The sequence below is a fragment of the Protopterus annectens genome, chromosome 7.part0, assembly GCF_019279795.1.
Source record: "Protopterus annectens isolate FY-2018-M chromosome 7.part0, PAN1.0, whole genome shotgun sequence".
Lineage (NCBI taxonomy): Eukaryota > Metazoa > Chordata > Ceratodontiformes > Protopteridae > Protopterus > Protopterus annectens.
Window position 1 is genome coordinate 10379590 of NC_056739.1, and position 27101 is coordinate 10406690.

A 27101-nucleotide genomic window follows, 5' to 3' on the forward strand; every position below is an offset into this window, starting at 1 on the left:
GTCGATAAAAAACTACATGTTCCTTAAATAACACCTCACGAAATAATACGTGCTCTTCCCAGTATGCTAAAAACATGTTGGCGTAGCTATTCGCACATGGTGTGCCCATAGCTACGCCATCACATTGTCTATAAATAACATCCTTAAACATAAAGATGTTATTTTCAAGAACCAATTCTAAAAAATGAACAATCAAGTCTATCATAATTTCTGAATAATCACTATGCTGTCTAAGATATGCAGAGACATATGTGAGTCCAAGTCCATTCGGAATAACTGTAAAAAGGGATTGGACATCAAATGTGACAAACAAGCAATCATTTATAGAGCTTTGCTGTTTGATACATTCATAAAGTTCAATAAGGAATTGTTTGGAATCTCGTAACACAAAGATATTGTTATTCAATACATGCCTAAGATGTTTCTCAATGAAAACCAATAGATGTTCAGTAACCCAACCTCTACCTGAGACAATAGGTCTCATAGGTGGATCAGTTGGGTCCTTATGTATCTTCGGTAGTCCATGTATAATAGGAATGACAGGTCTCTGAATGGAAAGATAATCAAATAAATCTCTCTCTATTAAATTAATTTTAAAAATATCCAATAAAACAAAACCTACATAGCTAATTGTTTCTTGCACTGCTTCAATAGTAGTAATCTCATAAAACTTATCATGTAACATGGTTTCCATAGAGGTATCATAGTGTGATAAATCCATGACCACAACTCCACTACCCTTATCAGCAGGTCTAATAATAATAGTGGAGTCATTTTGTAGTTTTTTGAGACTAGATCTCTCCTTAAAGGTAAGATTGTCATACTTCTTAAACTTCCTATTTTTCCTATTGCTATAATAGCTATGCAACTCATCCTCTGTTAATTTCCAAAATGCCTCAACTAGAGGATGATTAACAGGAACATATTCACTCAAATCCTTAAATACAAATCCACTGATTTCAGTTAGGTCATTGTTATATCCTTTATATAAATACTTAAGCATCACGCTCCTACAAAATAATTTAAGGTCAGTTATAGTGTCCATCAACCTGCTCTGATTTTTAGGGATAAAATTTAACCCTTTACTTAATAAACTAATATCATCTTTTGTTAATATCACACTAGATAAATTATATACTAATGCTTGTTTGCCCACATTTTCTTCAGGGTTTGATGATGTAAAGATTCCCCTGACAATTTTCTTTTCTGTCTGCCCCGACTCATGGAGCGTGATCTCCGCGGACCTTTCTCCATTCGTACGGGCAAAGGAAAAGACAAATCAGAATTCATACTGGGCTCAGCAAAATCACTCTTAGTCTTAGGTCTAACTACAGGCTCAGGTTTATCAGATAATACAGGCTTATTCTTGACTACATGCACATCTGGGTACAGATTAATATCTGAGTGCATACTAGGATGCATAATATGTATAACATCTGTTGAATCATTACAATTATCGGCAGCAACTTCATTAATTAATACTTTTTCATTAATTGATCCAGCCATATCATTTGTTATAACATTTTCAAAACACCTTTGTGGTTGACTAGATTCTACAATAACAGCATTCTCGTATTCGTTCCTTTCAACAATGGCACCAGACATAGCTGTCTTATTGTGTCTATGATGTATAATATTCTTAATACAGTCCTGTCCAGCACCATTAATGTTATATGTCCTATCTTTGTTTGATACGGTAATGATACAAATGATACGGCTGGATCAATTAATGAAAAAGTATTAATTAATGAAGTTGCTGCCAATAATTGTAATGATTCAACAGATGTTATACATATTATTCATCCTAGTATGCACTCAGATATTAATCTGTACCCAGATGTGCATGTAGTCAAGAATAAGCCTGTATTATCTGATAAACCTGAGCCTGTAGTTAGACCTAAGACTAAGAGTGATTTTGCTGAGCCCAGTATGAATTCTGATTTGTCTTTTCCTTTGCCCGTACAAATGGAGAAAGGTCCGCGGAGATCACGCTCCATGAGTCAGGGCAGACAGAAAAGAAAATTGTCAGGGGAATCTTTACATCATCAAACCCTGAAGAAAATGTGGGCAAAAAAGCATTAGTATATAATTTATCTAGTGTGATATTAACAAAAGATTATATTAGTTTATTAAGTAAAGGGTTAAATTTTATCCCTAAAAATCAGAGCAGGTTGATAGACACTATAACTGACCTTAAATTATTTTGTAGGAGCGTGATGCTTAAGTATTTATATAAAGGATATAACAATGACCTAACTGAAATCAGTGGATTTGTATTTAAGAATTTGAGTGAATATGTTCCTGTTAATCATCCTCTAGCTGAGGCATTTTTGAAATTAACAGAGGATGAGTTGCATAGCTATTATAGCAATAGGAAAAATAGGAAGTTTAAGAAGTATGACAATCTTACCTTTAAGGAGAGATCTAGTCTCAAAAAACTACAAAATGACTCCACTATTATTATTAGACCTGCTGATAAGGGTAGTGGAGTTGTGGTCATGGATTTATCACACTATGATACCTCTATGGAAACCATGTTACATGATAAGTTTTATGAGATTACTACGATTGAAGCAGTGCAAGAAACAATTAGCTATGTAGGTTTTGTTTTATTGGATATTTTTAAAAGTAATTTAATAGAGAGAGATTTATTTGATTATCTTTCCATTCGGAGACCTGTCATTCCTATTATACATGGACTACCGAAGATACATAAGGACCCAACTGATCCACCTATGAGACCTATTGTCTCAGGTAGAGGTTGGGTTACTGAACATCTATCGGTTTTCATTGAGAAACATCTTAGGCATGTATTGAATAACAATATCTTTGTGTTACGAGATTCCAAACAATTCCTTATTGAACTTTATGAATGTATCAAGCAGCAAAGCTCTATAAATGATTGCTTGTTTGTCACATTTGATGTCCAATCCCTTTTTACAGTTATTCCGAATGGACTTGGACTCACGTATGTCTCTGCATATCTTAGACAGCATAGTGATTATTCAGAAATTATGATAGACTTGATTGTTCATTTTTAGAATTGGTTCTTGAAAATAACATCTTTATGTTTAAGGATGTTATTTATAGACAATGTGATGGCGTAGCTATGGGCACACCATGTGCGAATAGCTACGCCAACATGTTTTTAGCATACTGGGAAGAGCACGTATTATTTTGTGAGGTGTTATTTAAGGAACATGTAGATTTTTATCGACGGTTCGTGGACGACCTTTTTCTTTTATGGAAGGGGACGTCAACACAGTTGACATCTATGTACACCATCATGAATGATTTAACTACTTGTCTCAAATTTACTATGCAACATTCCAACCATAAAATTGAGTATTTAGATCTTTATATTGAGAGGTTACCCAGTGGCCTCATAAATACAGGTGTCTATCGAAAGGCATGTCATTGCAACATGTTACTTTTGAGATCTAGTATGCACCCACCCTTCATATTTAGAAATATTATGAAAGGACAGGCCATTAGGGCCTCTAGATTAAATCCTATGGCTAGTGGGTTCATGAATGATTTGGAGAGTTTAAGGAACAGATTATTAGTTAGAGTGTATGAAATAGGAGAGGTGAATCACTATTTGGAAGAAGCATATAAGTTACGCTCAAAAGTACCAATGCCATACTATGGACCTGTTTGTGCTAGTAGTGGAGTCATAGAAAAAAGGATTGAGCCTCATGTAAGGTTTTCTACGTTTTTCTCATCTGACCATTTTGAGGTCAGGGAGATTGTTAATAAATATTGGAGTGTCTTGCAAGTTGATGAAGATCTTAAACAGATAGTTGGGGATGTACCACATTTTTTGTTTAAGAACAAAAGTAACATAAAAAGGCTACTATGTTACCCTAAGCCTGATAGACTTCTTAATAAGACAGGGTGTACTAAACCTTGTGGTCAATGTAATTTTTTGCTCTCTCATTGATGGCAGTACACAGTTTTTTCATCCAGATGTACATAAGATATTTTATATGAGAGCTGATGCGAATTGCATGACTGCACATGTAGTATATTTAGCTGTCTGTAAGATCTGTTCCTCCTTCTATGTGGGCAAGACCAACCGCCCACTTCGAGATAGGATGAGAGAACATAGATATCACATCAGGAAGGGTACGTTACATAATGCCCTAGCTAAACATGTTATCCAGCATGGTATTGACCATGAATTTTTATTCAGGGTGTTAGAAGTTATCAACCCAGATAAGAGGGGTGGTGACATTATGTCATATACTGAAGGTAAAGAAAGTGGCTGGATTATTTTATTGAGAGCTGACAGAGGATCAGGTCTCAATGAAAGGGCATCAATTAAACCTAATCTGAGACAGCGTAGACACATAAAATAATTTATATACTCTAGGTATATATGGCTGTCCTATTAATATATTGTTTATATATATATATATATATATATATATATATATATATATATATATATATATATATATATATATATATATTTATATTCTCTTTCTGTATTTATATTTTATATACTTCGGTGTTTATGTAAATGATTTGTGTCATATTGATATGCATCTATTCTCATTTTTCTGTCTTTTACGTTTATGAGAGTTATATATTACAATTTTTATCTATAGGTATTGTCTCTTTAAATGGATAGGTAGGTTTAATTTAATGTATTTACCTTGATTGGTTAATTAATTTTACGTCATATATATACAGAGCCATTTGCTGTGTTTTTTAATATGGATCTGATGAAGCTAATGTAGTGAAAGCGCTCATCCATTTATAATTGAATAAACTTTTGTGGATTTTACTAATATTGATTGGACTCTACTTTTGGATTTTACCATCTGGATATTTTTGAATTTTTGTATACTGGCTTGAGTCCTTACTTCTGCTCCGGTTCCGCTTGTACATTTGTACACATTTCTTACATTTTATATTTTTTTGGGGAATGAGAGCGTTTACCTGTGCAGCAGCTGGTTTGATTTACGTCTATATTGTAATAGTAAAATTACTTGGGTACTGAGATATCATCACTATTTTACTAAATTTGGGGTAAGCTTAGCTAGTCTTAAAATGGCTGTTGGGCCAGTAGACCTGTAATCACCCATGAACCTGTGAGTGCATCTGTAAATATCATTGTTTCATTGAGTGGCTATTTCACAGATCACTACATCATAAAAAGTTGCAATGTTCATACATTTGTGTAAAGCTATGAAAATCCATATCATCCACAAAAAAACAAAAAAAATATTTTTTTGCAAGTGGTTAGCCCCCCCCCCCATACTTCCACAATGTATATGTGGGGTGTTGTCTGTGCCTCCTAGATATATATTCCCACTGTGTGGTTGTACCAGCTTTAAACATAGGAATCCTGCATTAGATGAAATACATATTTGCTTAACAGCTCTGTGACTTTGTGCTAGTAATCAGTGTCAGGGTGAACTAGACATCTGCTTCTGCTCCTTTTTCTGTTAGCCTTACATTTTCAGTGAACCAATAATTTCCAACTGCAGGTGCCTGGAACACCCTTGAATCCACCACCAGTCCTTCCAGGAGGATAGTAACTTACTAAGTTTGGTATCCGTCTGTAAACAGCTAGTACCTAGATTGACTTTTATTTGTTACCTTCTTTGGCTGTCTCATCATCTACCAGATGCATTCATAACAAGTATTCATAGCTAATTTAAAACAGTAGGTGATCTGTATACACTCAGGATTTGTAAGAGACCACAAACTTGCAAACATGTTTCCTGGCATTTCCTGAGAGTCCCCTCCCACAAGTCAGGCTTGGGAATTGTGAAAACTTCATAGGTTATGTTTCACTCTTAGTTGACTTCATTTATAGTACATAATTTCTGATTAATATATATATATATATATATATATATATATATATATATATATATATATACTGACATAGCTTCCATATTCTGTGCATTACGGTTTATTTTTACACTTGCAAATAATAAATATACATACAATACTTTAATTACAGTTGTTCTCATTTCCTAAGTGGCACACCAGCTCCAAGAAAATATGCTGTATAATTTGGTGCTTTCAAGAGAAGAGAGTACACTAGTAAACTGCCTCATTATAAGGCTAGCTTTGCTACAGTAGAGGGATAAAGGACTGACTACTGCCAGATGACGTGAGTTTAACTAGTTTCTTGGGCACCTGATGGAGCTGGCAGAGGAGGATGTGCATCCCCATCCAGGTGTGGCAGTGCTGGACATGCACTACCACTGTCCCCAAGAGAAGGTATGGTAAAGCGAATACATGGGCAGTGCATGGGTGTTAGGCTCATCAAACCACTGCTCATAGCTTTCAGCACAGGTGTGTTTGGAAGCAGACAGTCACATGGAAAAGACATTGTGTGATTCTACATTGATGCAATAACACATGCCCCTGCCCAGGGGAGGGGTCATGCTATTACAAAAGTCGGTACTTACGTATTATCGCAACCACCGGATTCTAAACAACTCATTCTACAGTTGTGCATGGTCAGGATGGGTAGACAGCATGAGTTTAAGTAAAACTGCTGCAGCAGTACGGTGTGAGTTGGATGTCAATGTTTTGCGACTGATTTCCCCCCTTCCAACGTTTCAGTAATATTTACCATAGATATTCATTTAAAAAATTCCTAACACACTGAACATGTGTCAGACATTTTCAACCTGGAACTTGAGGAACATCAACTTTTTAATAATAACAATGAGGAACATTCATCTTAATGAGGTACACATGGGAGGTATGTTTTAAATGCCCCTCACACCTAAATTGTGTCCTGGCAGTGCTTTAAAATAGGGAAGTTGTGAATTTGTTCCGGTGTGAAGGAGTAATACAAACAGTCGTGATCGGTTTTCGCTCACCAAAGTCTGTTCATGCATGCTCACTTGTAATCCAAGTATAGACTATAGTATAGCATGATACTCAGGCATAAGCAGTCACACCATCCAAAGGGCGATACATGTATGGAGACTGCAAAAGAGACACACTCTTGAAAAAATCAGCACAGACATAAAACAGATGTTTGTGAATGCAATATCACAAGGTTAAAGCACATTACTGTGAAATTTCACTTAGGCAATGACACAAACAAACCCAAAAGATTCCATACCCAAACCAAAAGTTTCACAGTCACTCCAGTGCAGGATTGTGCCTAATACATATTTTAAATAAAGTAATGCAATGCGATATGATTTCAACCTATTATTTAGAAAAGAAGTGCCTCTCCTCTTGAAGTTGCCCTCATTAACAGGAGGCGATCTGTTTTCGTCAAATATGCTGCCAAAGTTATTTAACAATTAGATCCAGTAACAATGCTTCTGTTTCATGCCATATATTGCAAAGTCTGTCTCTAATATTGTATATAAACAAAGTCTGCCTCTAATATTATGGGGCGATCACCAAACATCCCGACCATGCACAACTGAAGAACGAGTCATTTAGAACCTGGTGGTTGCGATAATACGTAAGTACCCAAAAGTCTTCATTCCTGGAATGCTGGCAAGGGCATAAAACATCGTCATGGTACCTAAATGATGTTTCCTTCCATGCTGTTCTTGCCATCATCTTGAGTGAAATTCCCAAGTAGGAAAATAAATGACTGGTGGGAATGCTGGCAAAATTACACAAAAATAAAATTGTCACATTATACTTAAGACTAGAAACTGGTTATGCGTTTTACAAATGTAGCCTGAAAAAAAGGAATTATATAAACAAAAAGAATATATATGAATATAACTATATATATATATATATATATATATATATATATATATATATATACACATATATATACACACACACACACACACACACACACACACACACGCACACAGAAACAAATGCATTGCTCTAATGAAAGACTGTCTATTTGGATTACAGAACATATTTTTCCAAACTTTGCAAAATAATGTGAAGTGAACACTGAAAAAATAATTCAGAAAGAAAGTTCTATTACCCTCTATTGTCTGTGTATTTCAAAACACTGTACATTTTCTGACAAATGATGGGAGAAAACTCAGAGAACAGGAGTAAATAAAACAATGTTTCTTAATCACCATAGCAGCATCGAAAGAACGAGACAAGCTTCATGATATGTCATAACAGAAATATAGCCATCAAGTGCAGATGCAAAATTAGTTTCTTGATAAGAAAATTTGTAATATTTTGATACTCATTGTGTGAAGAAATAATACACTGATTTACCACACTTTCCGGTATGTGACAGCTGCTTGTAACCGTTTTGTAACAGGCAATCAGTTTTAGTAAGCATATAAGCCCCCTTGTATGCTTCATGCCAAAAGCAGCAGTCTTGGAACTGGTTGGTGGAGAACACTACCGAACAGTACCAGAATTGTGGGTAAACCTGACTAAACACTCAGTCCTAAATGGCCATGACTGAAACAGCACCCCATGGTCCAGTCCTCCTATCTAAATTAATAAATGCAGCAGCCTGCAGTGTAAGTACTGCAAAGGTGAATCTAAATGGACATCAACGGGCAGAAAGAGTAGAACAATGATAACACAGATGGACTACATTAAAATAAAACAAGACTGACACAGTACAGTGCTCCAGCTTACTAGAAATAAAAGCCAGCTGAAACTAACGGTCAAATTATAATTGCCACAGTTTCATGAAGCCATTTTGCATATGGTGTGGAATTAAGAAAATCCATTTAAGTGTCGACTTTGCTACTGCCAGTTTAAATGGTAACAAGAATATCAACATCAATGTGTATAAGCCAGCATTCAACATCAGGCATTTACAACAGGAAGAATATGTATAATTTAATGTTCACCTTCTAAATAATATTTCAGTCATCTATACAAATGCATGAGCTTAAACCAAATGTATTGTTATACAATATTTTCAGCTATTCTTCCATTTCTAACTCTCTCTCAGCTGTTTTCTTATTTCTCCTTTCCTTAACTTTTCATTCAGGATTGATGCGCCAGTCTGAATTCTAGCCACCCAGTCTCGAGTGAACAAGCAATCCAACTATTACTAAGGGATTGCTACTAACATCAGGCATCTTTCTAACAAACTGCATGAAGTCAAATTTCTGAAGAACAAAACTACCATACTTGTATAGTTTTCTATTTGTCTGCTGTGCTTATGTTTTATTATTTTTGCTTGTTATATGAACAATATGTGGGAATTGCTTACTTTCATTATTGCTAATTCACCTAATCTTCTATGTCTCTGTGCTTAACTGGCATACAGAAGCAGATATTTTCTTGTTATGACAACATTTCTGTCTGGTGCTAAACATTAAGTAGATATAGCAGCACCTCCTTCAGTGACAGTAATTCATGTAACAAAAGTCTCCTGATTTTTACCTTGAGCCTCCAACTCCCCTTCAAACTTCTCTGTGTTATGTGCCTGCTTACAGACATTAGTTCTCACTAACACATGGGTTCTCTGCTCACTTAACTGCCTTCCCACTCTCAATCCCCTAGTCATCCCCCAGTCTTTGAACTTATACCATCCAATCTCTACCCCTTCATCTTCCACTACTCCCTACCTTTTAAAGACATAAACCTTATCATTTTACCTACAAAGTTACAGCTCCATAAATATAAAAGACACTAATCTGGTAAAACAAGCCCCACAAAAAATCCTCGATTACCATCTCTCATTATTCCCCACAATTCTATTCTTATCCACCCTCTCTTCCTCCACTTTTATAAAATGCAAGGACATACCACCCCTGCCATCACTAATCTGATAAGAGCTCAGTATTTTCATCTTCACTTCTTGTCCCACATTTAGCAATGCTTCACCTCTTCTTTCTCATGATAATCATACTGATCCTAGTTTCTTATCTACTTATACCTCAGCAACTTCTATAAGTCATGCAGTGCCGCATTCTTCCTCATCTCGCTCTGATCTCCATCTTTTTAATTTTTTTTTATTTCTCATATTCGCTATAATACAGATTTTACCAAACCACTTTCACTCTACTTCCACATATCATCCACCCCCTGCCTTACTATCTAATGAAAAACTCCACACCTTCCCTTTACTCAGTACTCATAGGTGGTGACATTTGCTGAAATCCCAACTCTAGTCCACATAATAATCTCTACTGTCCCCCCACTCCCCCCCCAGCTCTCCTATTTCATCCACTCACCACTTAGTTCCCATAATCATCCACCTAATAATCTCAAGATCTTCAACATGTCAAAGTTTATGCAGCACAATCACTCTCCTCCATGCCTGGATATTACAACATGCGGCAAATAATTTTGTATTAATGGAAGCATGATTAAAGCCATCTGACTCTAATAATGAAACCAGTCCACTTCATTATAACATTCTTAGACTTGAAAGTGACACCAATTATGCAGGAGGTGTAGCAGTTCAGTTCTCTAATAAACTCAGTGTCAGCCCATACCCAAGAGAGATCCCAGAGTTATTCTGCAGGTTAACAGCAACGTAAAAAATATGAATAATTGCTCTCTATATTCCACCAAATCAAACAAGTAATACTCTCATAATGGAGGATATTATATCCTGGATTTCTGCCAATCTAACCTATAAGACAGTAATTTTAGATTATGCTAATATTAGCTAGAACTCCTGCAATCCCTTAGAAAATTCCACTCAACCCATATGTATACATGTATCTGTCACTTTTTCTCTTTCAGTCAACTAATAACCACCCAACTAAATTTAATAAATCCTCTAATGCATAAACCATCATAGACCTGATCCTTACAAATCACCCTAAAATATATCCTAATCAGAAGAATTACCAGACTCCTTAAGTGATCATCACCCCACATTTGCCATTCATGCTCACTTAACTAGTGCTAAATCAACATCATGTAAATATGGAAGAAATCTTTCTAATGTCAACAGAAGATATTTTATCAATACTTTTGCACAATATAATTTGGGCATACTAACAAATCTCCACCTGAATTAAGTTGTTCAACATTTCAATCAAATATTTCTAGCAAATATAAATGCACAAGCTTTCATCAAGAAAAAATATGTCAGATCTAACCCTGCCCCTGGGTATTACTACCAAATAAGCAACTTATGAAACAGAAAGATAAAGTCTGGTATACCTAGAAAGCTAACAACATCCACTCCTCACTTCAAACTTATCATACCCTAAGAAATATCACTAAAGCTCAAGTCATTCAAGACAAGAAAAAATACTTCACAATCAAAATCCTTTCACCAATTCTCTACAAAAATTCCAGTCAGGTCTGTCTCAGCTCCCCAACCCAATGCAATCCCTATGGAATCTGACTTCACCATAGTCTATGCTTTCAATTCTAATTTCATTAACTCAGTTTCACTTATCAGTCCTAACCCTACTCTCAAAATACCACACCAATCCCAACCCTCTCTTTAATCAAGCTATACATACTTCAAAAATCCAATCATAGTTTTCTAAGTTGCACCTAATGCTTGCCCCACATAACCTACCCACAGAACACCTTAACCTAGCAGTTAAAACTGTTGCTTAGCCAATATCCAGCATCATCAACAGATCCATAAATGAATCATACATCCCAAACATCTGGAAACAATCATATATCATTCCACTAAATAAAGGTGGGGCCCCTAATGAGCTCAATAACTTTAAACTTAAAACTGTCTTATCTCCACCATCTAAAATCTTAGAAAAGTGCATCCATTCCCAACTACTGCAATATCTACTAACAAATAATCTCCTTGCATCACAACATGTTTTTTGACTGCCACACAGACTGATTCTCCTATCCCTTATCAATACAGTTCACCTCCACAGAAATAAAAATTACATAGTATCTGCTGTTTTTCTTGATTTATCAAAAGCTTTTGACAGTGTATCATATCACAATCTGCTTAACAAACTCTTAGTTCTTGGTCTCTCAAATTAAACTCTATTATGGATTGCATCATCCCACTGTAACCGGAATCAAAATGTGAAATGAAACAAGTAATATCTCCCTCTCTGTCAATATCAGTGGGAGTGCCACAGGGCTCTATCCTTGGCGCCATACCATTTAACATTTTTATTAATGACCTACCTCTACATTCTGCAAATGCTCAAATCATTCAATATTTAGATAATTCTGCACTCATCTGCAGCACCAAGTCAATCTCTGAATTCCAAAATGTCACAGATTGCTTTTACATCTGCTTAAACTTGGCTCAGAGATTCTAATGTGGTGCTCAGAATCAAGAAAACAAAATGCATGGCCTTTATACCAAAATTATTTTTTACTACAAAAACATATTTTCTCTGATATCATCAAATGTAATGACCATAAATTTAATTTCTCACTCCAAATTACCAAAATTTACTATTGACAGCACACTAAAATTTAATATTCACACATAGGAAGTCACCAAAAAAAAATCAAAACCTGGACATGCTATACAGAGACAAGGAGCATTTTAATAACTATAACAGAAAATGTATAGTCACCCTTTCTGCTCCCAGCTGTCTCATGTATAGAACCTATTCTAACTAGCCTACGTACCCAAATCTCAAAACTCACACGAATATAGAATAAGATTTCCAAATCTGCAACCAACTCATACTCAAACTCATCTCTGTGACCCACTTAATATTTAATATATTCACAAAATCCTTTATTGCCCTGACACCTGCCCAGCTCTCAACTCTAATTTATTATATTACCTTCCAATCAACTCCCTTAGATCCTCAGAAAAATACTTATGCAATGTATTCTCAGCTGACAACTCATATGGCAAAACTCTTCTTGCACTATGTGGCTAACTTGGGATTTCTCTTCCATGGCCTATTTCTGATATCTCCAACTCCAGACTATTCAAAAGTTAATTAAAATTATACTTCCACTCCAAATGGATATGTCAGTGCTCCCTCCTCCCATGTGCAATTTCCTCAAGTTCATAGGTTCATAAGTAAATACTAAGCAATTAGTCTGCAGACCATTTCAAGCCTAGTCAAAAAACCCTATTCAAAAGTTCTCTCTTCTCAATGAGGGCAAGACAAGACAGACTGGGAGAGAGAATTTGAGGCTGTCCATTCAGTTATCTAGGGCTATCTTGAAGGTGACCAGGGCATTACTCCGCTTGACATGTAGTGGAAATCTGTTCCAGAGGTGAGGGATATGTTGGGATATGAATCTATCACGTCAGCACAACTTATTTATCTGTTGATGAAGGTTTAGTTCCTTTAACCAAGTATTTGATGAACCATTAGTTCTGTGAAGACACGAAAGGCTAGACATAGATCTCCACAGAGGAGTCTGTAAGAGACTGAGTACAGCCTCTCCTGATAACTAGGACTTTTGAAGCTGCTGATCCTTTCAGTTATGAATCTCTGAGTTCTCTCAAGTTCATAGGTCCATAGGAGGTTACTATTCTAGCAGCCCTAGAGCCTTTACAAGCCTTGCCATGTTAATCCCAAGTATCCCCATTTGCTCTTTTTGGGTAGTTCGCAGAACAAATTTATGAACAAAGCAGGTCTGTGAGTATGTGTAGTATGTTTAGATAAATACATGCTAAAATAGATGCTAATAGCTCCTCTGACTCTCACCTACCAGCAAATTATTACTATATACACCAGAGTGACTGTCTCTCAAAAGTAACATCAGCTTCTTTTCTCCTTCCCAGTTTCCTCCTAACCACTATTAATAATATTAACTAATAGTAAGCAATCACTTAAACATCTATCCAGACACCCTCACTCCAATGCTAATGATGTCTCGGAGAATCTATATTACTAAAGGAAAGACATCTGTTGTCCTGCTCTATAAACATAAAGAAGTTTCACTTGTTTTCAATTGACATTTATGATGTTATAACTAGAAATTGTAGAGATTCTATTCCCTTTCTTCATTTTGTAATGCTGTAGTCTTTTAGCACAATGTTTAGCTTTCAGTCTCTATTGTCAAAAAATTGTTTAATATTATGTAATTTGATTAATTTTGTTTGTAATTACTTGTTCACGTGTTGATGCTTTTCTCCCTGGGTCGCTGCTGAAAAGGGATGTGTTGTGATGTAGTCAGACTTTCCTGGTAAATAAATAAATAAATAAATATTTTGATATTACTCTCATATTTTTAAGTAATTTGTGTTGCTGCTACCTAGCCAAGATAGTGGCATTTGGAGTTCACTTTCTCCTGCTGCATATGCTGTGTCACATGGTACTGAATGTCATCTTGCCTTCTTTTTCAGGCCATCTACACAGGAATGGTCATCTATGCACCAGCACTTGCACTTAATCAGAGTAAGTCACATGCAGTTTTTAATATTTAATCAGAGTAAGTCGCATGCAGTTTTTAATATGCATCTAAGGCTCTTATTTACAGTTAGAAAATGCAAGACAAATCCATGCCTAGTCATTGTCAAAATGTCAAAAGTCACAGGAGCTGTAAAATTTATTACAAGTTACAGGTATGTGCTAAAACAGATGATTATAGTTTGATATACATGTAAGCACCATGTGTGCAAAAGAAATAATATGAATATCTGAAGTTATTGTATCAAAACTGTTCACATCTCTTCTGTTTCTATGGCTTGAGAATAGATTATGTTATTTCATTTGTTAGTTGGGTACACCCACTAGGCACAGATGTTTATGTTTCAGAAACAAACCAGGAAGGAACACTGTTCAGATAAGTTACCTACTATAAATTACACAGTAGGGATATGGAGATTGTGGTAATCAAACCTAGGATTACAGGATGATGATCATTAGCAGCTCATAGCCTTAATCTTCTGTTGATCATTATCTTTAATGTAATAAAATTATCAGGCCTTGAATGTTACACAGTTTCTTTAAACTCTTCAACAAGCACGCACATGCACATCCCTTGTTGAAAAAAGATTTTTAATGGTGCTGGAAAACGTTCATGGTTTTGTGTTCTGGATATAAGAACATTTGCATTAAGCCATGCTTTGGGGCATTTAAAATCCCTGTTTTTTGCAACTGAAAAATCTGGCAAAATAAAAGTTACATCATCACAGATAGAAAAATATTTATGATGTTTCCATAATGCCAATAAATCAAGCCAATGAAATGAAAATTAACATTTTATGGTACTGTTGTAAAAGCACTAACTAACGTATTCTACTCTTTTATTTTACAATATAATGGTCCTAATTACAGTATGCAAACAGCAGCCTGCATCTCTAGTCTTAGATCAAACAAGAACTATAAACATGAATAAGCAAACCTTTCCCAAACCAGTTGTTGCCTCTAATACAAGAGGTTTAAGGAATCGCACAGTGGAAAGTCTTGGATTGCTAGATTTTTCTTTTGGCTTTTACTGATTGCTTTTTCTGTGTGATCTTTTTACTTATTGTTTTAGTTTGTTGGTTGTGATATTTTGCAGACACCCTAATGGTTATGGATATCAGCTGGGTACGACAACCCTTTGTTTCTAAAGGTTAGACAGATATTCTACTTATGTTGTGCTGATGATGCCATAAGAAGGCTGAAATATGTATGTTCAGTGCTAGTGGGGTTTGGCTTAATTGGCCCGAATTTGTCCATAAATAGACATAAAAAGAAAAAAAAGTAATGGACATTCAGAACTGCCGAAACACCTGATGTCCTTAAGGGGTTCACTTGCATATATCCCATGTTGCCTTTTACAAACCAGTTATATAGGGCCACTTTCAATGAACTTCTGAATAGACAGGCAAGGGAAATTGTTTTAAAGACCTCACAATTATATTGATTTCAAACATTAATTGCATGCAATGCAGTAAAAAACTCTACTGCATTTATTTATTCTCCATGTTGTTTTATATCTATTTGTCTGTTAAGGTGTGTGTGTGTGTGTGTGTGTGTGTGTGTCATATATATATATATATATATATATATATATATATATATATATATATATACACAGAGAGAGAGATACACACACACACACATATAGACACACACACACACAAACACACATACACACACACACACACACACACTCACTCATGCATATATTCATTCATTAATTCTCTGCTTTACTATGTAATCTATTTCTAGGTTGAGGGTGCCCAATCCTAGCACTCAGCGGGTGCAACAAACAAATAAATTAATGCCAGATAGAATGCCAGTCTATTTCGGGATGCAAACCTGGCCCTGACGCAAACATCTACAGGCAATCTGGAGGGTGATCACTTCACCTAGTGCCTGCCTTTGGGACGCAGTAGGAAAACAGTCAGGGCAGAGGAAGGACATGCAGATCCCACAAAGAAAACACTCTGGCTAGGAACCAGTCTTGAGCACTAAGCAATGTGAAGTAGCATCCCTGAAAACCACTCTACTGCGCCACCTAGTTTTAACACAGTTAAACCATGTGTAATGCAACAAGAGAAATGTGACCGAACATGAAACTCTCTTTCAACATAACCAGCCTAATTATAAGTTGTTAAAGTTCAAGGCTACAGCAATGTCACAGAATGACTGAAAATGTTATTAAGGTGGGGGGAGTCAGTTTATTATCAATAGCAGGTGCTTTAAATGAACAAACCTATTTACTGCAGTAGCACCGCAGATGTCTCATAGGTTCATAGGTGTTTACTAGACTATCGACCACAAGGGTCTCAATTGTTTGTTACCTATTCTAAAATAACCACAAGGTACAAGAAAGGAAACACAGACTTCCATTTATTTGACTTAATGTACATCCAAAGAGACAAGCTAAAGAAACCATCGTCATTATGGTAGTTTATGTATGGAAGTTCCCTTTTTTAAAGGTGTGCTTACAGTCAAAAGTACTGCAAGCTCATGTAACTAAACTTAACTCGCTACATAAATAATAGCTGAATTATGAGCAATGTGGCTGGACCTTTATCAGCAGCACCAGCATAAGGGCTTCAGGACGGGCTCCTTTTACTGGAAGAGTAACTAAGGATGGAAGGTCAGGAGCATGCAGTTACACCTCATTACTCCTGCTGAATGGTTTGGACAATAAGTGTCATATGTTACACTTGCCATTACAAGTAGACGTGGTATTTTTGGTGGCAAACACATGGAGTCTGTGCATGTTATTCTGCTTATAAGGAAAGAGAATGGCAGCATTCTGTCAAGTGGTGGGCATGTGCCACAGCAGTGTCACGTGATTCCCATAGGTTGAAGTTCCCCAGCTCAAAAAAAGAGGATAACTACTGGTCTTACAAGTAGACTCCATATTTTATTAATAGTGTGGGCCACTGGTGGGATATCACCCTAAATTTTTAGGAAAACTAATAAATAAAAAAGAAGGAAGAAAAGTGCAGTAGAGAAACGTGGATGAAATGAGGGAGTATGTGGCAACAAGGACAATGGATAAGATGCAGTCTGAAGAAAGAGAATCATCCTAATGAGATTTTAATTTCTGAAGATAAAGAGCAATAAAACTCTACGGTATTATGGGTAAAAGTGAAAAATAGAATTCTGGAAAACAGTACCATAAAATCAATTATTTATGCAGATTGAGTGCTTCCAATGTAACTACTACTGAAAAAGGCTGTGTTTTAATATAATAGTCCCTATCTCTGTCAATTAGCCCATTCTTACCCTTACACCATGGGGAGAGCTGACTGAGTGGGGCATCATATAGGCAGCCATTACAGGTTATTCATTGTTTTTTTTTTTCTTTTTGTCTCTAACCCCATAGTACATACTCAGTAACCCAAGCAGGGCTTACCATATAATGGGTATCAGTGAGGGCTGCCACTCACTTCTACAGCTGACTTCGCCCTCAGGACTGCCCTGAATGCCCTTAGAAGCCAGCACTCCCATATGATCTCTGGTCTCCACCAAAGACTCCACCACAGAACTTTGGCATGTACCAACATAACTTCTCTCCAAAGCAAAGTGATTTGGCAATGCCATGTCACCCCCCCATCGGTTTCTCTCTCTCTCTCTACACCAGTGGAGATGACTGACTTTTGCTCTCATTTCATGATTTCATTCAGTAAATCTTTCCAGGGTACATTTATTGTGATGTTTGGTTTAGACTTCGGAGTGAGTTACTTTCCCCTGGTACATCTCTTATTGCTCTGTCCATATGATGCATATGGGCAAATAATGAAACACACAGCTTCATCAAGTCATGCTATGTAATGTATATCAGGTCTTTTACAACCAAAGCATTTAATGGTACTTACAACATATAACTTTTTTGACTAGTGCTATGCAAGTCCACCCAAAAAAAAAAAAAAAGAAAGTTGTATGGTGTAGATGTGTCCCTGTAATTGTGCTGAAAATGTATGTATCACAGCTAAGAGATGACAAATCAGTTGCAGAGGAACTTTATCCATCACTCATTAGCCAAAAAAAAAAAAAAAAAAACCTTCACGCAATGTTTTATATATTTTTAGCAATTTTCTATGATATACTGAGAACCAGGTTGGCAAATCATGTCTTCCTGAAAGTCAGTTAGTGATAACTCATTTGTCTGATCAAATTGTACTTCAATCCTTGATTGATATGTCAATAAGAAAAAAAAAACTGTTGGAGAGAACCCAGTGGCCCATGTGAGGATGATATCTTGCACCCTTTCTAATTAAGGCTTTGGTAGGTTACAAATTCAGAGTTGGTTTCAGGTGATTATGTGAGCCCCTTCTCTTCTGTGCATCCCTTACAGTGGATGAAGATTGGCTAAAATGACCATCTCATGATCACAGTGCTCTGTATTTCTTTTTTACTTCAGATGTTTAGTATAACTATCTGATGACCACCACTCACAAGTTCACAGTACAAACAGAGTATTACAAAATATGATAGAACAGAATTGTTAAAGTCTTACTTTTGAAGTCCAAGTCGAGAATAGGTCAGTTCATGTTGTGTTATGAAAACAATGCACAGTGATGAAAATGTAGGCATCTGATATTTAAAATGGCTGAATTAAAAAGAACGCAGAAACAAATAACTTTGATAGTTTTCAGTAAGTTACATTGGTTTATCTTTGAAATGTTGTATGTGGTCTTGTCACTTTGCATTATCTTGGAACAAACTCATTGTCTCACAGCATGCTCACATTTCACATCAGCATACTGAAGCCCAACAGCCAGGCAGCTGCGAGAAGGTGAGGGTGGGGGGGGGGGGTTCATACTTATAAATCATATCCTCACCTACATACCTCAGAAAACTCTTAGTATGTAGCCACTGAGATGTCACATATCCACACAGGTGACAATCCCCTCAAACAATCTCCTCAAGTACCCTGCTAAGTGGTCTCTAGCCTCCACCAGGGATTCACTAATTGGCTGTGTACCTTCATTATCACAACCACCACCCTCTTTAGGGGAAGCAAGCACGTCAGATAACACCTCTTCATTCTTTGTTTGGCTGGCCTTGTTCCTCCACTGCCCAAGTCAGTAATCAAACTATGGTCATTTGGGTCATAGTTATGCCTCCATCTTTCTATGCCACAGAGACAAATGTTTTCAAATACTTCATCTTAGTTTGCCTGAGCTCGATTTGTGGCTCAGATTGCTGATTCTAATGGTTGCAGCTGTCCAATTATTTACAAAATGTATCTTAAGACCTATTAATGAGTAATGCTGACATGCAGTAATAAACGATATGTGAGATATAAAATGAGGAATTATAAGACAGCAAAGAGATGGAAATAAATTGACAGCTGGAGCATTTCTGCCCAGGCCTTCGCTGAAAATTGGCTTCATTTCAAGTTGGACTTTCCTGGTAAACAAATGTTAAATAAATAAATAAACTGTCCACTGCATCCCAAAAAAACACCTATGCTGATATACACTTGTTGGTGGAGGCAGTCACTTTTAAGCACTTGCAAATGAAAATATTATATCCAGTAATGACTTAAATGAACAGTGACAGGAGAGAGAGATGTTTTAGCAGTGAAAACCACAGTGATAAATAGAAATACATGCTCATCATGCATGATGTTCTAACAGTTAGAATTAAAATGTTCTCATTATACAGAACTGTCATAAGAGTACCAAGTATCTTAAGTGTTTATGCATGTAAAGACTGGTGGTTGTTATACAGCAAATGTAAGGATTATTTTTGGACTGCAATCAAGCAGATGTAACAGCTATGATACTGTGAAAAAAATTAGCTAATTTTTAGTTTTTGGTGAAAACGCTGAAAATTTCAAAAGCTGCCAGGGCACTTTGCTGATCATTGTCATTTCTGTTAATAAAATGATAGCAGTAGCTCTCTGTCATTTTTTCAGTATTTGATAATAGTGAGGAGTTTTGGGACACTATACTAAAGCTATTTCTCCACTAAACTCTCTTCTCAGTATAATAACCCCAAAAAGTTCTGAAACTCTGTTTCCTCTCTTCTAAATCCCGGCACTCAGCACAACCCTACCCCCTCACCTGACAAAGACCCTCAAGAAATCGCTCAAGGTTTCAACTCTCACTTTAGTGATACTAGCCAAAAACTGGTTAATGACTTCTCTCTTCAAACTACTAATAGTACAAATCTCAACAAACAACACAATGCTCCCTCTAACCATCAATCTCATCTCAACTCCCCCGATAACAATTTTAACACAAAAAATATCCCAACCACTCCTCTATTTACTTTACAACCAGTCCCCACCTCTCTAGTGTGCAAACTGCTCTCTAAACTAAAGCCATGCTCCCCATCTTCCGACGGCCTACCACCTGAATACCTAAAACTAGCAGCAGACTCTATAGTTTTTCCAGTCAGCATTCTCATCAACCAGTCTATCACAGAATCATATGTCCCACAGCTCTGGAAAAACTCAGTTATTACCCCCCTCCATAAAGGTGGTAACACCAGTAATCTCTCAAACTATCAGTCCATTTCTATACTTTTCCCACTATCAAAAATCCTAGAAAAGTGTATTCATTCCCAACTGCTAGAACATCACAGAAAATAACTTACTTGCACCTACCAACACAGTTTTCGGCCATCACACAGCACTACGACAGCCTTACTGTCATTTACCATCACTGTATACAAAGCTCTTGATGATGGACTACTAACATCAATCATCCTGCTAGACCTATCAAAAGCATTTGATACAGTGTTCCACTGTAAATTACTTCTACGACTTGAAACAATAAACTGTTCCACACACACTCTCACCAGGTTCCATAACTACCTACTAAACAGAAAACAATCCGTTAGATGGCAAAATAGGCAATCCGAATACCTAATCAACAACACAGGCGTCCCCCAAGGATTTATCCTTGGGCAATTGCTTTTTAATATTTATTTATTTATTTAACATTGTTTTCACTGGGGTGGTCTGACTGGTCTACAGAACTTGTTTTCAGCCGAGGCTCCCGGAGAAAAACTCCATATACAGTACAATACAAATACATTATAATCCAATAAAATACAAATTACATTAGAAATACTTTACAAAAATAAGTTGAAAGAACAAACTGTGTTACAAACTGTTGCAATATATTACTACATATCTAGACAATTCTATAGAGTTAAAACATTACAGACAATAATAGTCACTCTCACCATACACAATGTAGATAGTGTCCAAAAAATAGTACGTAGGTAGTGCAATGTGCGACATTGGCTGTTATAGTACATGAAAAATAGAATGTTAGTTTCAGTTAGGAAAATAGCAGCCAGAAAGTTAGTGATGCAGACAGATAGCAAGAGAGAGTTAAGAAAAACAGAAGCAATACAGCCTGAGCAGTAGCTTAAGGATATGGTACAGAAACAGAGAAGGAGTTAGAAGAGCCTTAGGATCTTGCAGTCTGTGAGGGATTTTAATGTGACAGAAGAGGATGATGAGGCTAGTGTGGAAGAAGAGGAACACCTGAGCATTAGGCAGGCTTTATGCAGGAGCGGAGCCATGTATTTTTGAGATGATTAAGCTTTGAAATGTGTTAGGCCAGGGATAAACCTGGTTGCTAGAGGTAGTGAATTCCAAAGTATAGAGATAGAGTATGAGTACAGAGTGACCTGGTTTTCTTGTGGGTTTTCAGATAGCTAAGAGATTTTTGTCTTCTGATCGTAGGGATTGATTTGGTGTGTAAGGTGTGACTAGTTGGCTAGTGCAGGACAGGCAGTAGGCTTAAAAATAAGGTTGTGCAAGGTGGACAGCTGAATAAAGTCAAGTTTGTTGTGGAGTTCAAGCCAGTTTAATTCAAGGAATGGTTTACAATGGTGTGTGTGATATTTAGAGTTTGTGGCAAACTTTGCAACTTTGTTGTAGCACTGCTCCATCTTGCTTAGGGTAGAAGTTTGTAAGTTAGTTAAGATAGGGGCACCATAAAGAAGGGAGAGAAGTAAAAATATTTTTGCAAGGGTGGTTTTGGTTGCTGCAGTAAAGAAATGTTTGTTTCTATATAAGAGTTCACTTTTGATGAGTTTTCTTTATATTCTGCTGTATATGGGAGTCGAATGAAAGTTTATTGTCAATGATAACACTAGAAGTTTGGTTTCCTGAACTATCTCTATGACAGTGTTGTCAGATGCAAGGATGTTGAAATGATCAGTGACAGGGGAGGTGTTATTGGGATGAAAGAGTATTAGTTTTGTCTTCTTTGGATTAAGAAAGAGTTGGGCATTTCTTAGCCAGGATTCAACTGCAGTAAAGGACTGTTGAGTTTTAGAACATAGTTCTGGTAATGACTGAGCAGTGCAGATTATGGTGAAACCATCAGCATATTGAATGAGGGTCCCAGGGTGAGAGGCAGTGTGAAGGTTGTTTGTGAAAATGTTGAAGAGTAGGGGTCCTAGGATGGAGCCTTGAGGGACTCCAGTAGGGGTGCTGAGAAAGGGTGAGAGTTCATTGGACCATTTCACTGCTTGTTTACGATCCTTGAGGTAGCTTTGAAACCATTTTACTGTGTTATGTGAAAAGTCTAAGTTAGACAGTGTGTTCAAAAGTAAGGGGTGAGACACTGTGTCAAAGGCCTTGGAGAGATCAAGGAATACTGAGGCTGTATAGCATCCTGCATCTCTGGCCTTGTGTATGGTGTCTGTAAAAGATAATAGGGCTTTAGCTGTGCTGTGGCAAGGTCAGAAGCCATGTTGGGGTTTTGGTTAAAAGATTGTTTTGCAATAGATATTGCATTACTTGCTGATGGATATCTCACTCAAGAATTTTGAATATGGGTGACAAGATGGATATAGGATGGAAATTGTATGGATCAAAAGAGTTGCCTCCTTTATGGATGGGGGTGATGTGAGATTGTTTCCATATGGTAGGTACTTCTGAGTCAGATAAAGACCTATTTATAAGGATACTGATTGGGTAGGTGACTGAGTTAGCAGCCAGTTTAAGGTAGTATGGTGGCAGATTGTTAGTTGAGGTAGAGCAGGGTTTTAGTTTTTGTAGCAGTTTCTTAATGGTGTCAGTGGGTATGGGCTGAAATGAGAATGGGTATGACATTTTGTTGAGTAGGGGATTTTAATAATGGCAGGGTTAGAAGTAGTTGATGGTCTGGGGTTGGTGCCTGAATAGGTTGAAGGGTGGGGGGGTCCAACATTAGGGGTGTTAGTAGGTCCGAAATTGATTTTGTGAAGTGCTAAAGTTTTCGGCTATTTGTGATGGAGGGATATCAGGCAATAGGGTGTGCTCTTCATTTCTTCCAGGGTTAAGTAGAGAAGACATGGAGTGTCAAAATCTACTGGGGTTGATTTCATGCTGGAGTTGAAGCTGGGAATAATATGACTTCATATCTCTGTTGATTAGTTTTGTCACTTTGTTACGTAGTGTTTTGAAATTAACATGATTTTGTTCATTTTTGTTTTGTTTCCAGGTTGACCAGGCTGGGTCCCTGTGCTTCATCAGGTGTTTACACTCCGTAGAGACCCACGGTACTGAGGTCTTTTTGATTCTTTTCATATGAATGGGAGCTGGTGTATTAAGTATGCGAAATAAGGTGTTGTTAAAGTATAGTACAGCAGCATTAAGGGGTAGTTGTTTAAGGGGTGTCCAGTCTATTTCCTGTAGGAGATTGTTGAATTTATTCTGACAAAAATGAGTCGAGTTCCTAACTGATTTTATAATGTGCACTCTTAGTTGCTGGGAGTTTGTTCTAAGGGAATAAACTGGTAGATGATCGTTCAGGGAGCTAGACAGTGTACCAGAAGAGGGGGAATTGACAGGGTGGGATACTAGGATCCAGTCTAGGGTGGATTGGCAGGTAAGATCTTTGCTGTATCTTGTTGGGGTATTGATAAGCTGAGAAAAAACATACAGATTTATACTATTTATGGGGGAGTTGGAAGCTTTGGTTTGCCAATCTATATTTACATCTCCTAAGATTATTGTTTCAAGATGTATTGCTTGGGATATCCAGGATAAAATATTTTCCAGCACTGGCATATTGTTACCTGGTGGGATATATATTACTATTATGCAAATTATTTTTGATATGTTGAGGTTCAAAAAAGAGATTAGTACCTCAGCATTGGAAAAGATGGGTATATTACTGGTGTAGGGTGTGATGTTAAGCATAGAGGGATATAGAAGTGCTATCCCTGCCCCCCCCCTTTGTTTAGATCTATCTCTTTTGGTTATTGCAAAGTTTGGCAGTATTATTTCTGACTCTTTTACACTGGGGTGTAGCCATGTTTCGGTAAGAGCTAGTATGTCAGGTGTATTTTGATCAATCCAGGCATGCAGTGGGGCTATTTTATTAAATATACTTCTAAGGTTCAGAGTAAACATGTTTAAATCTTTGGGGTTACTCTTGTGGTTAGGATTAGAGGGTGAGCAAGGGTTAGGATGTATGTCTCCACATTTGAGTACATAGGTAAGGAGGAATGAGTAGTTTTATTCCTAGGTGATGGTACTGGTTTCAAGTGTGGTTTCATAGGAGGTGAGCAGGCCAGTTTGTGGCTTGAATAATATGGGAGGGTATAGGGGAAAAGCTGGGAGGAGATACATGAGAAGCTGTGTTGTTTATTGGGGAGAGGGTTAGAGGAGGTTGTTGTATATTGGTGTGTGGGGGTATGCGAAGATATAGCTGTAGCAAGGTTGGGAATTAAGAGTAAAGAGGCCAGGCAAGTTAGGAGGAGCATGTCGACTGTGATAGTGGGTTTAAACATAGTAAAAGTGGTATTCGTGTGTTTGAATGTAATATCAGGTGTACATAGAGATTATGTTATCATGTGATATGTGTGCAGCTGAAGGTAAGGTTGGAAATGTTTTGACTTCAGATTGGGCTTTGACAATGTGGTTAGGTGTCTTGCCTTGCAGTTTGTGATAAGGACAGGTGGGGAGATGTAATTGGTTAGTGGTAAAATTATGGGGCAATGTTAGCTTGTGTGTATAGTAGAAGAGAAGGTGGTAAGCCTGGAGTTAATGTAATAGTTTGAGGTGTTCATTGTATTGTGAAGGTAAAGTAAAGTAGAGTAAGAACCAAAGAATTGTAGTAGAGGGCATGCGAATTCAAGGTGATGGATGTAAGGGAGAGCAGATAAGTTTGGTTAAATAAAAGAAAGAAAGATGTGCATGAAATGTGGGTGTGGACAAGGTAGAGTTGAATTTAATTGGATCAGAGGAATGAGGGGGAGTGGTTTGCTTAGGATAAGACTAGAGGTGCTAGTGAGGGTGGAATATGGGGTAAGGGCAGGGGAGTGGAGTGGGAAGAACCCCCTCCAGATGGTTTATCACCTCAGTGAGGTAGAATGTTTATGGATACAAAGACAAGGCGTCTGAACTCTAAATACTTGACAAGTCACAGCATCTAATTTTATAGTTATGGGCTTTTCAATGTCTTTCCAGGGATGTATTACACTGATAAGAGTGAAATATGCTGAAGTGTTAATGTAGCTTCAGCTTCAGCAGTAATAGGCCTGTGAGTGTGGGTGAGTAAGTGGGGGTGGGGATATCCTTCCAGCAGATTCAACACTACGAAACAATATACACTAGATTTAACAAATTAAGTTACTAGTTCGAGTCTTGGAAATTGCCTTACATAGATTTAACTCAGTGCATTGTTCTAGGTGAACTGCAGGTGAAATCCAGTTGTGCAATTTCTTTAGGTAGTGGGATATGATAACTTTTGCAGCAGCAGCAGCAGTCAGACTTGCATGTGCTTGTTTCACTGGGAGAGACAGAGAAAAAGTTAAGGATTTCTTGATGGTTGACGTAGTTAGGTACAGTACTATTTGTTTATACTCATCCACCTTAAGTAATGTTTGGCAATCAAGAGTAGTGCACTACATTTCACAGTTGTGCATTTCATCTTTCTAGCCTTTAAACAGGACAATAAACTTACAGGAGATATTTGTAGGTATACAAGTTTGGGATTGCTAAGAACAAAAACAGTGGCTTCCACAGTATAGAAAGACAGAAAGAAAAATAAACTAAACTAACAAGAGATATGTGCATGCATGCAAGTGAAGGGTTACTGAGATGTAGGTTTACAGATGTTACAGGAACAGGTAGTAAGCCTATCTGTTAGTTCCCACATTTGCTACACTACATGCAATCCGTAAATTTGATATTTAAGCACTTAGAAAAGGAAGCCAGCTAGAGTGTGTAGCATATTTGAAAAAAAGGAAGCAACCCTAGTCGACAAAACTCTTCACAAACAGAAACTAGAAACTCTCATATATTAACAATCGCCTACATTATCCAGTAACTGTGCTGTTCATCTAAACATAAAATCAAGTATTACAACAGAAGCCTTCAGTTGAAGCAAGTTTTTACATTTATACATAGCATAAAGATATGCACTACAGATTAGCAGGGAGGAAAAAAAGAAAAAACACTTGGCCGGATGGCAACAGACTACAGACTTAAAGCTTAAAAAACTCTCCGATCATGCGTGAAGAATATCAATACATCAGACTTAAACACTTCAAAATATAGAAAAATCAAAAATAAAAAACACAAAGTACCAAATTTCAGGAGCAGGTGTAAAGCTTTCATTCTTTATTAGTGTTAAGAACTTCATCAGACAAAACAATGAACATCGGAGCAGTAGTTAAATAAGAGTATGCAAGCAACTAACTAGCCAATAAGAAAAGATTAGATAATCAATATTATTTATACTACTTTAAAAGATCCAATAAATTCAACTGGTTATTTGGTTGTTATGGAAACTTTTCTAAGGAATGTATGTAGTGTATAGTCATTATAATATCTGTAACATGACTCTAAGAGAAATGAAGAAACATCAAAACAACAGTGTAAACAGACAACTGCCAAGACAATACAGAATTAGCGTATCCATTTTC

The 27101-nt window shown here is 36.9% G+C and overlaps 1 protein-coding gene across 1 annotated transcript in view; it reads left to right on the forward strand.

Moving 5' to 3' along the window:
* LOC122805770 (sodium-coupled monocarboxylate transporter 1-like) overlaps window positions 1-27101 on the forward strand; it is a 515621-nt gene that overhangs the window by 81361 nt on the left and 407159 nt on the right. The window contains exon 3 of the mRNA XM_044076038.1: window positions 14162-14213. Coding sequence (XP_043931973.1) covers window positions 14162-14213 — 52 coding nt within the window. The remainder of the gene's footprint in view (window positions 1-14161; window positions 14214-27101) is intronic.